At 40.5% G+C, this 12617-nt stretch overlaps 1 protein-coding gene across 1 annotated transcript in view; it reads left to right on the top strand.

Moving 5' to 3' along the window:
- Positions 1–12617, top strand: part of LOC121669593 (mucin-5B) — a 44705-nt gene that overhangs the window by 22927 nt on the left and 9161 nt on the right. Inside the window, exons 21-37 of the mRNA XM_042038721.1 lie at positions 1364–1502; positions 2162–2272; positions 2714–2893; positions 3261–3497; positions 4362–4518; positions 4732–4860; positions 5290–5374; positions 5581–5618; positions 6724–6879; positions 7730–7795; positions 8120–8212; positions 8849–9090; positions 9601–9778; positions 10073–10323; positions 10750–10933; positions 11457–11649; positions 12303–12481. Coding sequence (XP_041894655.1) covers positions 1364–1502; positions 2162–2272; positions 2714–2893; positions 3261–3497; positions 4362–4518; positions 4732–4860; positions 5290–5374; positions 5581–5618; positions 6724–6879; positions 7730–7795; positions 8120–8212; positions 8849–9090; positions 9601–9778; positions 10073–10323; positions 10750–10933; positions 11457–11649; positions 12303–12481 — 2618 coding nt within the window. The remainder of the gene's footprint in view (positions 1–1363; positions 1503–2161; positions 2273–2713; positions 2894–3260; positions 3498–4361; positions 4519–4731; positions 4861–5289; positions 5375–5580; positions 5619–6723; positions 6880–7729; positions 7796–8119; positions 8213–8848; positions 9091–9600; positions 9779–10072; positions 10324–10749; positions 10934–11456; positions 11650–12302; positions 12482–12617) is intronic.

Here is a 12617-nt window from a genome sequence, read left to right as displayed (position 1 = left end):
TGCTTCCAGATGCATAGTTCTCAGGATAAATTAATACTCCAGTTGCTTCAATTTCTGGATCCAATAATGCTGCCATAGATTTCACTGTTATTACTGATCATGGTGGGTAAAATGCATTGAATCTTTATCCATTATTTAACAAGGATGAGACTATATAGTTCTGCCAAATGGATGCACAGAAAATAAGAGCTAGAAACACTTTGGTCTAAGCACCATTGGTACGGGCAATCAAGTTTAACATGTGAAGTCAAAACCTGATAAGCAGTTGTTGCTATCACAGAAGTTGCTATTAAGAAGTTTTATTGCAGTGAGGGCTTAGTTTTCTTATGAAAAGAGGACACACATGGGAAAGAAAATGCAGTCTCTGCATCAGGGCTGTAACAACTAAATTTTCTGTATACAGTCCTCCTGAACTAGAGCTAAGGTTTGTCAAAGTGTTGTGGGTTGACTTTGGCTGGACATTAGGTGGCCACCTAGCTGTTCTATCAATACTTTCCTAAGCAGAACAAGGCTGAGGACAAAATAAGACGGAAAAAACTCATGGGTTGAAATAAAGATGGTTTAACAAAGCAAAAGCAAAGACTGTGTGCAGAAGAAAAGGAAAATATTTATTCCCTACTTCCCATCAGCAGGTGATGTCCAGCCCACTTTCTAAGGAGTAGGGCTTCAGAAAACAAATATAACAATTGCCACTCTGTTCCCACCCCAGCCACCCCATTCCCTTAGCTTTTACTGCTGAGCAGACATCACATGGTTTGGAATATCCCTTTGGCCATTTGGGGACAGCTATCCTGTCTCTGTCCCCTTCCAAAACCTTGTCCCCCCCCAGCCTACTGGTGAGGGGGAGAATGCTGCAGAGACAGCAGTGATGCTGTGGGAGTGCTGCTCAGCAGTAGCCAAAACACCGGGGTGTTACCAACACCTTTCTAGGTGCCAATGCAAAGCACAGCACCATGAGGGCTGCTGAGGGAAAAAATTCTCTACACCTCAGCCAAACTCCAGGAAAGACAGAGGTAATATTTGTTCACATGACTGTAACAGAACTGCAACATGATTCCTCACAGATTATTATTCAGAAATGGTTGAAACATTCAGTTCTTCACCTTGAATTTGTCTCCTAAACCCCCACTGTCTGCTGCCAGGACTCAATTATTTAAAATCTATTTGAAGGAAATAACAGAATAAGTGTGTCTGGGTAGTAAACATGACCTTTCTGATTGATGTGTCATCTCATGGCATGATCTCAGAACAGTTGAAAAGGCACTGCAAGCAAGAAGACTTTTAATTATTCTGCTCCTGTTTGGGGTTAAGGAAAGCCCATGTTTCATCCAAACATTGTGATTCTTTGCATTTTACCTCCCAGCACCTGCAACAAAAGGCAGTGGAACTGCACGGACAATCCCTGCAAGGGAACCTGCACTGTGTATGGAAACGGGCATTACATGAGCTTTGATGGGGAGAAGTTTGATTTCCTGGGAGACTGTGACTATATCCTAGCTCAGGTATCAATTTATTTTCACTTTCCCATCCATATGCTTTTCACAGCTTACACTGTAGGCTCCCGTCTGGGTAATTAAAAGGCATTCCTATGCAAAAATGCCAACACTGATGAGCAGAGCCTGCTCCCCTCCTCTTGTACCTAGAGCTGATACAGTGAGATATTCCACATAAAACAAAGCAAACTGACCCTCAGAAGTGACACAAGAGGGCACTGTGTTCATCATTTTCAAGGGAAAGGAATTGGTGTGGTGTTGAGAAGTGTTTTTCTCAGCCACCCAAGACTGACATTATTTTTGTTGTGACAGAAGAACACAGAGGTTAACGTGTGAGCCTCATGCATAATAATTGCATGTAATGGGACAGCACTCAGTGAGACATTTTGTCATCCCCAAATTACAGTTGGTTTTGCTAATTTTAATAAAACACATTTTTACCTTTTTGGACTGCTGCCATGACAAGCCCTTAGTTTTGGTTTTTGAAAATTCTCGTCAAGTATGAACCTGCCACCAGGTCATCTTCCACCAGATTCTTCTAAAATTCCTAGAGTTTTGGTGAATAAAGAAGTCAGATCAGTGAGTCATTCATTTAGAGCTCCTGAAAATGCTTATGACTGGTCTAGGTGCCTGACAAGATCTAATAGAATGTTATCTGTTTTTCTAAGGATTTTTGCCCTAATAACATGGATGCTGGCACCTTCCGGATTGTGATTCAGAACAACGCCTGTGGGAAGTCACACTCCATCTGCTCCCTAAAGATCACATTGATTTTTGAGGTTTGTCTAGAACTGGCTATAACTAAGGAGCTGTAGTCTTGATTTTCTAGTAATTATTGTATCATCTTCTTAGATTCCAGCTCAGTTGCTGCTAGAGAGTACCTATAGGGAAGTCAAACAGCCAGCAAGCAAAGGCAGGGAATTTGGGAAAGGTTTAGGTATTTGATGTTAACATAGATTGAACACTTCTGTCGATGAGGGGAAAGATGCAAGGAGTCAACAGCACTCCATGCATGTGCATTTGTGTGTGTGTGTGTGTTTGCATCTGTGACAGTAGGCTCTGGGCATCTGTGACTGTGGCTCACACATCTGGCAGTGAACCAAGACAGAGTGTGAAGATGACAGAAAAATAAGACAAAGAACAAGAGGCAGAGTGCCAGTGCTGTTGCACTAAGTTTTCTGTTTGATTTCCTTCCATGCAATGTATGTGTTCCTTTGTAGAGCAGTGAAATAAGGCTCTTGGAAGGAAGAATTCAGGAGATAGCCACTGATCCAGGAGCTGAGAAAAATTACAAAGTGGACCTCAGAGGAGGTTATATTGTAATTGAAACTAATCAAGGGATGAACTTCATGTGGGACCAAAAGACTACTGTTGTTGTTCATGTGGCACCATCTTTCCAGGTAAGCATGGGATGGACTGGCAGTTATGATTTCAAACTCAGAGTTGTGCATCCAGAACTGGAGCCCCAGAAAAGCAGGGCTTCAAAAAAAGTTTGGTTTAGTGGGCAAGAAGAAGCAGCAAGCAGGCCATATCTTGCACTGTTCAGTCAGTATGAAACACTCCAAAATATTTGGGGCTAGAAGTATTGGAAACACATTAAGAGAGTTTTTGTCACTTGAAGACCAGCTTTTTCTAAGCCATTTTTTAATGTCTATTTAGAAACTTGCAGCTATTTTGCCTTTACAGGTTCTATAGTTTATTTCTGTCAAAGAGTGAGCTGCACTCAAAATAACCAAACCATTTACTGTGCCTACACAAATTACACAGGGAAAAGTCTGTGGTCTTTGTGGGGACTTTGATGGTCGCTCAAGGAATGACTTCACAACCAGAGGGCAGTCCATGGAGATGAGCATCCAGGAGTTTGGAAACAGCTGGAAAATAACAAGCACCTGCTCAAATATAAACATGACAGACCTGTGTGCAGATCAGCCTTTCAAGTCTGCCCTGGGACAGAAGCATTGCAGCATCATTAAGAGTAACATCTTTGAAGCCTGTCACAGTAAGGTAATCCTGTTCTCTCATCCTCAGTAATTTCCCACTCGATATTTGTTGCTATTTTGCAGCACATTTGCAGCATATTTTTACTATTCTAGGCTACTACACACTAGTACAAGGCTACCTCTCTCAAAACCTCACTTCACAGCTATGCCAGTTAAATCCTGTTGCCCAGTATTGAAGAAACAGCAGTGCCTGTTTTGAACAACTGAAGATAAAGAGCATAATAGTTGACCACCAGAAGCAGAAAGTTAGGTATCTGTGAAATGTAGAGATAAGTTAGTCTAGGACTGTTTGTATGGTCATCCTTGGGAAGTTCATTCAAGTTATCTAAAGAAACCAATTATTTGGTTTATTTTAGTCACAAATTCAATTAACATAAACAGAAAAAAAGCTACTCTTCTTAATTAGAATGTCTGTACAAAGCTTCACTGCACTTTAATAAACAATTTTAAAAACAAACTTGGCTTAATTTCCTTGGTTAGTTTATGTTGGCAATGGTAAAAACACAAGAGACATGAAGTTCAGTGGAAAAAGGATTTACTTTTATACTCATTTAACCACTGTCTCTCAGCTGGAGAGTGAACATGCTGTGTAGTTGTGCTAAGCCAAAACAAAGTAGTTCAGTCACTGGGAAGACATTTTGAGTGTAAGTGGCAGCATTACACATATGAGAATGGGAAGATTTGGAGTCCAGTTCTACCAGGCAGGTGAAAATAGAAAACTACCTGTTGTAAAAGATCATGGCTCCCTCATGACAATCCCAGTCTGTGACAAACTGCCAGTGCATGACAGAAATTCAGAGCCCTTTCCCTCATTAAGCGCAGTGCAGCAGATACAGCTGTGGTGACAGATCTGTCACTGTTTTGACAGGTGAACCCAATTCCATATTATGAATCTTGTGTGTCTGACTTCTGTGGCTGTGACAGTGTGGGAGACTGTGAGTGCTTTTGTACCTCAGTTGCTGCTTACTCGAGGAGCTGCAGCAGAGCTGGTGTCTGTATCAACTGGAGAACCCCTGCCATTTGCCGTAAGTACTGTGCTGAAAACGCACACAGAAAGCACTGCTCCTTGTGCTCAGGCACACGGGATAAAGAAGAGCAGAACACTTAAAACACTATGCATATGTGACTGAACAAGCTCTTTTTATCATGTTTATCTTATTAAAATCTTTTAAACAAGATTTAAAAATAGTCCCTGCCCCGTGTCTGAGGCCTAAAGGTTTTTTATTCTTCTGTTCCAGCTGTGTTCTGCGATTATTACAATCCACCTGATAAACATGAGTGGTTCTATAAACCCTGTGGAGCCCCTTGTCTAAGGACCTGCAGGAACCCACAAGGGAAATGTGGGAACTTGCTGTACAGTTTAGAAGGTAGTTCCTCCTTGACTTTAATGCAGTTTATGGGAGTCGCAGCTGCTAGTCTGGTTTGAAACGTCTTAAGCGTCCAGGTGACTGAAAGGTTATCCCATCTGTCCCAGAAGCTCATTGACCATGCCTTGCTAATTCCCCGTGTGATGGTGCCATTCATAGCACCATTTGCCTGTTGCCTTTAAATATATGGAGAGATAAAACACCATTCAATATAAATTTGCAAAGAATAATTATCTGTTGACAAACGGAGTAAATTAAAACTTTGGGGAGAGAGGTAAAAAGAGGACTTGGGAAATAATCGGTAGTAAAAAGAACATTCATACTGGAATCACAGTCATTTGGGGATCAAATCTGTATTTGGTAGAGGTATTTATGTACCTTCCTGTATCTGTGTAACCCAGGCTAAGAATGCTTTGTTTAATTTTCCAGGCTGTTACCCAGAATGTAGTCCTGACAAGCCGTATTTTGATGAGGAGAGCAGGGAGTGTGTCTCCCTCCTCAACTGCACTTCATGGTAGGTCAGTTGATGGTAAGAAAGGTAGAATAGGGCCAGAAAGGACAAACTAGGAAGTGTTTTGTTAATGTTTATAGGCAGTGGCAATTACCATTAAATCCTCCAGGAGTAAGCTTTTTTGTAAAAGTAGGTACAATTGCAGACATTGTTATTCCATGTACTAATTCATTTCAATAAAACAATTCTTTTTTACTCTTTCTCTTCAGTGACCCCAAAGAGAAACTATGCACTGAAGACTCCAAAGGTAACTTTCACCACTCTCACCAAGCACTGAGTGATGGCAGGACTGAAACAACCCAACATCACATTACTGCAAATGTATTGATAATAGGAGTCCAGATAGGTGGTTTAATAGGTGGATGCACAGCAGTGCAGATACAGTTTGATAAGCAAAATGCAGCCTTTGACCCCAAGAACTATCTAAAGGATAATCATATGGAGGAAGGAGAGAGGTATGATATGTGGGATTCATCTTATGCAGGAAAATACTACTTCTCCACTTTTCCACTTTTCCTTGATAGTCAGTGAAAGATAGATAGATAGATAGATAGATAGATAGATAGATAGATAGATAGATAGTCAGTCTGTAGCAGGCCATTTGTGGTATCTCTCTTAATAAGTACTTTTAGAACAAGGAAAATTTTGTAGAAGTGCCGTTTCTTGACCAGTAATTTCATAAAATAAGCTAAGACAGCTTATTAGATAGATACATGTTTGTGTGCCTAAAGGACACATTTGGCTAAGGTAGAGTATCAGTTCATTCCCATATCTGGGAGAAATCACATCCCAAAATGCAGGATGACCCAGTAGACAACACATTTTCAATTTTGCTGATTTTGTTACAGTAGTAGATACACTTCCTTTGGTTCTTACATATACAGTCTCCAGAATCTGGAGAGTTTCTCATATATTTAAATGAAATTTTGTACCACTGCATGCTCTTCATTCACAGATGGAAACAGTTGTGCAACACCTCCTGAGCCAGTGTTTTGTAATTCAGAAAGACAGTAATCCCAGTCACATTCCCTGCCGAGGGGGAGTTCTCCTGTGCTCCATGCTAGGTTAGGGCAGTACCAGTTCTCATGCTTTTACCAACCAGTTATTCCTCTATGCAAGCTGACTCCAAGAAACACCAGCAACCAGAAAAATCCAACACACTTTAAATAAATGAGACAGACTCCCAGCGCAGCTTCTCAAGTAGAAACTGAGAAAGTTTTTCAGCCGGGTAATTAATGTTTGATGCTGTGTGAGCTTCAGAAGGGTAAATGCAGTGTTTAGCTTGCTTTTCATTTGTATTTATATTGCAAGTGTTCTCTGTTGCCATGGCATTTTCTCTTTTGGTGCCTCAGTTTGCCTTTGCTGCCACAATGGGAAGACCTATACCTTAAATGAAACTGTGTACAGCCACATGTATGGGACCGAGTGTGGCGAAGCTGTCTGTGGCCCTAATGGACAGATCATTAAAACCCTAACCCCCTGCAGAACTCCACCTACACCAGCAAAAGGTACTAGATTGATAAGAGGCTTGGTGGTGACTCTTCGGAAGTCTGTAATGGTAATAAGATTTATCCATCTTGGAAAAAGACTCCTACTGCATGTCTAGGATAAGAACAGAATTTAAGACTTTTGAAGTTTCAAAACTGAGGGATCAGAGCTTGTGGGTCTTGTGGGGAGGACCAAAAGTGTAACTTTTAGAGATTCTTGCTGACCTTACTGTCAGTGAGGCTAAGAGACAATAGAAAGATTCAGAGATTTTTCACTACAACTTTTACAATAAGCTTGAGCATATCACATTTGACACTCTGGTGTTGTTAGTCTCAATATTTCATATTTCTAAATCTTGTTTTTTTCCATCTTATCATCTATAACAGACTATGGTTCTTATTGTACTGTTTTTTGCATTGGAATAAGTGAGTCTCATATGGGTCACTGGAATATGAAAATAAAGCTTCCTGGCAGTTAACTCCTGTTCAAAAGGGATTTTCCATAGTGAATGGAATGTGAAAAAGCAGAAAATAGGAAGCAAAAAGACATAAAAGAGAGTGGGAAATTTGCCACATGATTATTACAAATAAAAATAAGTGGCTAAAAAAAAATTTATTATCCTGGTAGCAAATTATACAGGAGCAACAAGGAAAAGTAAAAGTTAGCTTCTCTACTCATGTGATTGGAAGAGCTAAATACTTGATGGTGAGCCTGTGTGTTTGGTATTTACTGAAAATGTTAACAAGTGGAATAAGTACAGTGGAGTAATACCTAGAAAAGGAAGGATTATTGAAAGCAGACTGTAGGTGGCATAGTAAAATGTCTACTGGTAATGTCTAAGCATTGATCTGTCTCTATTTAAACCAACAGTTTCTTTAAAAGAAAGTATTAAAAATCCAAATGGAGTGCCACTGGAAATCACCTCTCCAAAGTCAGGTGAAGTACTGCAGGACTAGAAATGTTAAATTGGAATGAATAAGTGACAGTAGAAGGGGTTTTTATTGTATTCTATATAGAAAAAAAAATACATACAAGTGGGAGTGTGTGTGTGTACTATTACAGCACCATACCATGTAATAGAGAGAGTGTTTATAAGTACAGAGGATGGTTTGAGTGTGGATGTATACAGAATGTAGTAGGGGCAAAAAAATAGATTTTTTTTTTCTCTTTTTAGCGGTTGTAGAGAATGTAAGAGATGTCATAGAGCTTGAAAGTAGAGTAGTGGAGGATTTTAATATAAATTGATTTGATTTCCTGCAGAACCACATATGCAATATGTAACATCTGCACCTCCCTCATCAGAGGTAGCCGCTCCCTGCTTCTGCAATGACAATGGACAATTGATACAAATGGGTAAGAAACCATGCGATTTTTTTTTTCTGCACCATTGACATGGAAAGATGTACTGATAGATGAAAGTGCTTCAGCAGGTGCTCATTCTGCCTGTCACAGTTAGACATTACCAGAAGTTGTTACATCTTTGAACTGTAGCTAACACCTTCAGAACTGCAACTGTCCCACATGCAATAACTTTGTTCTGGTTTGAACACCCCTGGTGTAAGGAAACTTATAGCAGTTGCTGATGTCAGCAGAGCTGTGAATCCCAAACTGCTGAACATGAGCTTGTAACTCACAGTAATAATCCAAAAATGGGGGAGGAAAGACCCTTCTTCATCTATTAGTATCTCCTGCTTCCCCTACCTCCTGGTGTTTGTGAAGACCAGATGCACTCCATGATGTATTCAGTATTGTCTCTTCTTGTACTCATTTTCAATTCCCTCTAATATATCTAAGAGCAGAATTTCAGATTAGCCCTCAGCCATTTGGCTTAACTGCTCTCCAGTTCAGCCCCTGAATTCCAGGAGCTGTACACAGACAGTGCCCTGAGCATGGCTTTTGGGTACAGACCCAGATAGTAAAATGCAGGGCTGAGTATGCAGCTGCTCTGTGATCAGGCCTTGGACTAACACTTGGGTTTTGCCCTTGCAGGAGAAAATGTTTCTCTGCCAGTGAACATATCAGGTCATTGTGCTTACTCTGTCTGCAATAAATCATGTCAGATTCAATTAATTTGGGCAGAGTGTAAAACTGGTCATACTCAGACCGTCAAGATATGTGATCCACATTCTGAAGCCTGTCCACCAACACCTGCTCCTGGTGTAACAAACCAAGTTCCTGCTCCCACAAGGACTTCTGAGAGTGACTGTCTTGCACTCATCCCTCCCAGAAAGGTGAGAGCCTTTGAAGAATATGTGTTTCATCATTCATCATTCCACCATTCATGCATTGCCTGCAGCCAAGATTTGGTGTTCTCCTCTGATGCTGGTATCCAGCACTACAGCTGGACTGTAGGTGTGGCTGAATTAGATGATTTAGAAGTATGCCAGAAACCACCACTGAAAGAATAAGCTGAAGATTCTTCTGTTCACCTGAAACACCTAAATGATTGTATGTTGGCAGAGCTACCTAAGCTGAACAAAGACTAGGAAGCCACATCTTGCAGTGTCCCACCACCAGAAGTGGTCAAGACCTTAATATATATACAAAAAAAGTAGATATCAAGGCTCTGTTGATTCCTATATGGTTCATATTGCCTGGTTTCCAGAGCCAGAATAGACACCAAATATTGCCATGCTAGACAATTAACTGGATGGAATGTTTTGCTGTGTGTGATTTTAAAGCTTTTATTACATTACTTTGTTATTTGCCTCTCCTCTTTTTTTTTTTTTTTTCATTGATAGTTTAATGAAACATGGAATTTTGGAAACTGCCATACTGCCACTTGCCTGGGAGAAGGAAACAACGTCAAATTGTCTGTCATGACTTGCCCACCTCAGCAACTGAAACTCTGTGTCAATGGTTTCCCATTCACAAATCACTCTGATGAAACTGGTTGCTGTGAAGTCTCTGAGTGTCAGTGTAAGTTGCAGGAGAATTCCTGAAATTTATATTATGTTCAGCAGGGCCTCAAAAAGATAAGTCTATCTGGTCAACACCTATATTATGTTCATATCAATTCAGTAAGATACAATGCAATAGAAATGCCATCTGAAATTTCAGCTGTTGAAAGCAGATGTCCTTGCTAGGGTAATTTTTCTGTATCAAACTGGATATTTCATCTCTGACTAGAAGTGAGTAAAAAGGTTAAAACCAGCTTGCACTCACAGGAAGCTCAGTAAAGCCAAACTTGAAGCCTGTCATTCTGTCTTCTAGGTATTTGCAGTGGATGGGGAAACGAGCATTATGTGACTTTTGATGGAGCATACTACCATTTTAAAGAAAACTGCACCTATGTCCTTGTGAAGTCAATTCATCCTGACTCTCACAACTTCTGGATTCACATAGACAACTACTACTGTGCTGCCACTCGTGGAGCAATTTGTTCAATGTCCCTTATCATTTTTTACTCCAACTCTGTTGTTACTCTGACACAGGCAATGGAACATGGAAAAGAAACAAACTTGGTAAAGTATTGTGCTAAAATGAATTCTCAGTATTATTTTGCTGTAGTTATATTACTGTACTGTTAAATGCCCTGTCACAACAAAGAATTAAGCTTGTAAAATATGGAATGGGTAAGAAATGCAATTACTTTGCTTCTTCGCTTTCTTTTTTGCTTTGTGTCAATAAAAATCTGTATATACTAAAATTCTGGGAAATTATCACATAACTGAAAATTGTGGGTTTTGTCCTGATATGAGTATCCAAATATAAATTGCAACATATTAAAAAGGAATATTAGACAACTGCTTAATACACTGCCAGTGACAGACATGATTTGGTTCACCTAAGGTCTGAATTTCTGCTGCCCTGCTTTCCAGTTGCACTAATCATGTACCTTACTCAATGAAAGAGTGTCCATAAAAACCTTTTGTTTCTTTTCTTTTTAGATTTTGTTTGATGATAAGAAAGTTGTCCCAGACATTTCCAAGAATGGTATCAGGATAACCAGTTCTGGCCTTTACACCATAATTGAAATACCTCAATTAGAGGTTTACATCTCCTACAGTCGACTTGCATTTTACATAAAACTCCCTTTCAGCAAGTTTTATAACAATACCATGGGACTCTGTGGTGAGTGTCCTCATCAGCTGACAAAAATCAATGCAGCGAATTTTCCTCCTTCTTTCTCTCATTACCTTGTAAAATCTCTAAATGCTTGCAACTTCACTATTTCTCACAAATGTTAATAAATTTATTTAATGGAAAGACACTATCAGGAAATGGAGTTTTAAGTCATATCCTTTCATTCTGTTCAGAGTCTGTTGGTGGATGGACACAGAATTTTTCTAAGCCCTTCCTTTTCATCATATCTACTTCATATAGAAATGTAGGAAATCTGGAGAGTCCTGTGCATCTCAGTTACTCTGACCGCCAGGAGAAATCTATCAACCAACACATCAATTCTGGTTTTCATGAGTAGCTGGCAAACTGTTTCTTTGAGCCTTCTCTTCCTAGAAACTATTCTTGTGAACTTACCAGGATCCCACATGTTGCTCCCTTTGCACAAGGAGGAGAACTTTCCCCCAGGTTTTCTCTAAAATAAGCTTCATCAGCATCAATTGTCCTTGAACGGTCACTTTTATATTGCTATCAGGTACCTGCACCAACCAGAAGTCTGATGATGCTATGAAGAGGAATGGTGAGGTTGTTGAGTCCTTCAAAGAGATGGCATTAGATTGGAAAGTCCCACATCCTACCAACAGATTCTGTAATCCTGGTGTCTCACGACCATCAAAGATTGAGTATCATCAGCATTGTGTGCCTTCTAATCTGTGTAAAATCATCTGGTAAGACAACTCCCAAAAGTAAAAATAAGTTCACAAGATAATTTTGTGCTTCACTAAATGTCTTGGGTGAACTGATTCTAGGATATGAAGAAAATATAAAGTCTTGCATACCTTGTAAAACTGGGTGCAGTGAACTGATGTGTGTGTTCTTAAGCTTGGCAGATATTTTTCAGCTGCATCAGCAAAATCAGTTCTCCTTTAACAGAGTCTGCTTCTTGGCACTCCCTCTGCCTGTCAGTTCTAGAGAGGCCAAGTGGGAACTAGCTATAATTCAGTACCTGAAAGCTCTGAATTATATGGAATGCAGTAAAAAAATAGTTAGAAAATGTGTGTGTCTGTTTTAAAAATAATTTTGTGGTTTAAAGCAGGATTTTCAAACATGCTAACATAAAAATATCAGCATATAGACTTACAGCTATGAGCTGTGTAGGAGCCTTTGCAGATAGCAGTCCAACATAATATTGTTTCCTTTCAAAGCATTGTAAAGAACGGCAGATAACGCTCATACTTTATTAAGTTGTGTGGGTGTATTGCCTCTGAGAACAATTTGTAGTTGTACCTTGAGGCTTTGCCTGGGGCAGGGGGGATGGTTTGGCTCGGAGTTGAATTCTTCCTTGGAAGTATCCCAAGGTTTTTCTCCTTGTTTTGTGAAGGACCCTGACAGAGTGCCATGGTGTGGTCCCCCCTCAGCCCTACTACGAGGCATGTGTGGCCAGCGGGTGCTTGGAGGAGCACCCCAGCACGGAGTGCCAGAGCATGCAGACCTACGCGTCCCTGTGCGGGCTCCACGGGGTCTGCGTGGACTGGAGGAGGCTGGCGAGCGGGCAGTGTGGTGAGCCTGGGAATGGGGCTGTGTGGAGAGCCTGGGAATGGGGCTGTGCGGTGAGCCTGGGAATGGGAGTGCGGTGAGCCTGGGAATGGGGCTGTGCGGTGAGCCTGGGAATGGGAGTGTGGTGAGCCTGGGAATG

Source organism: Corvus kubaryi, unplaced genomic scaffold (assembly GCF_017639235.1).
Source record: "Corvus kubaryi isolate FWS band 111438036 unplaced genomic scaffold, C.kubaryi_AGA036_p1.0 37392, whole genome shotgun sequence".
NCBI lineage: Eukaryota > Metazoa > Chordata > Aves > Passeriformes > Corvidae > Corvus > Corvus kubaryi.
The sequence above is the reverse complement of the archived record's forward strand: the minus strand, read 5'-3'. Positions and strand labels throughout refer to the sequence as shown.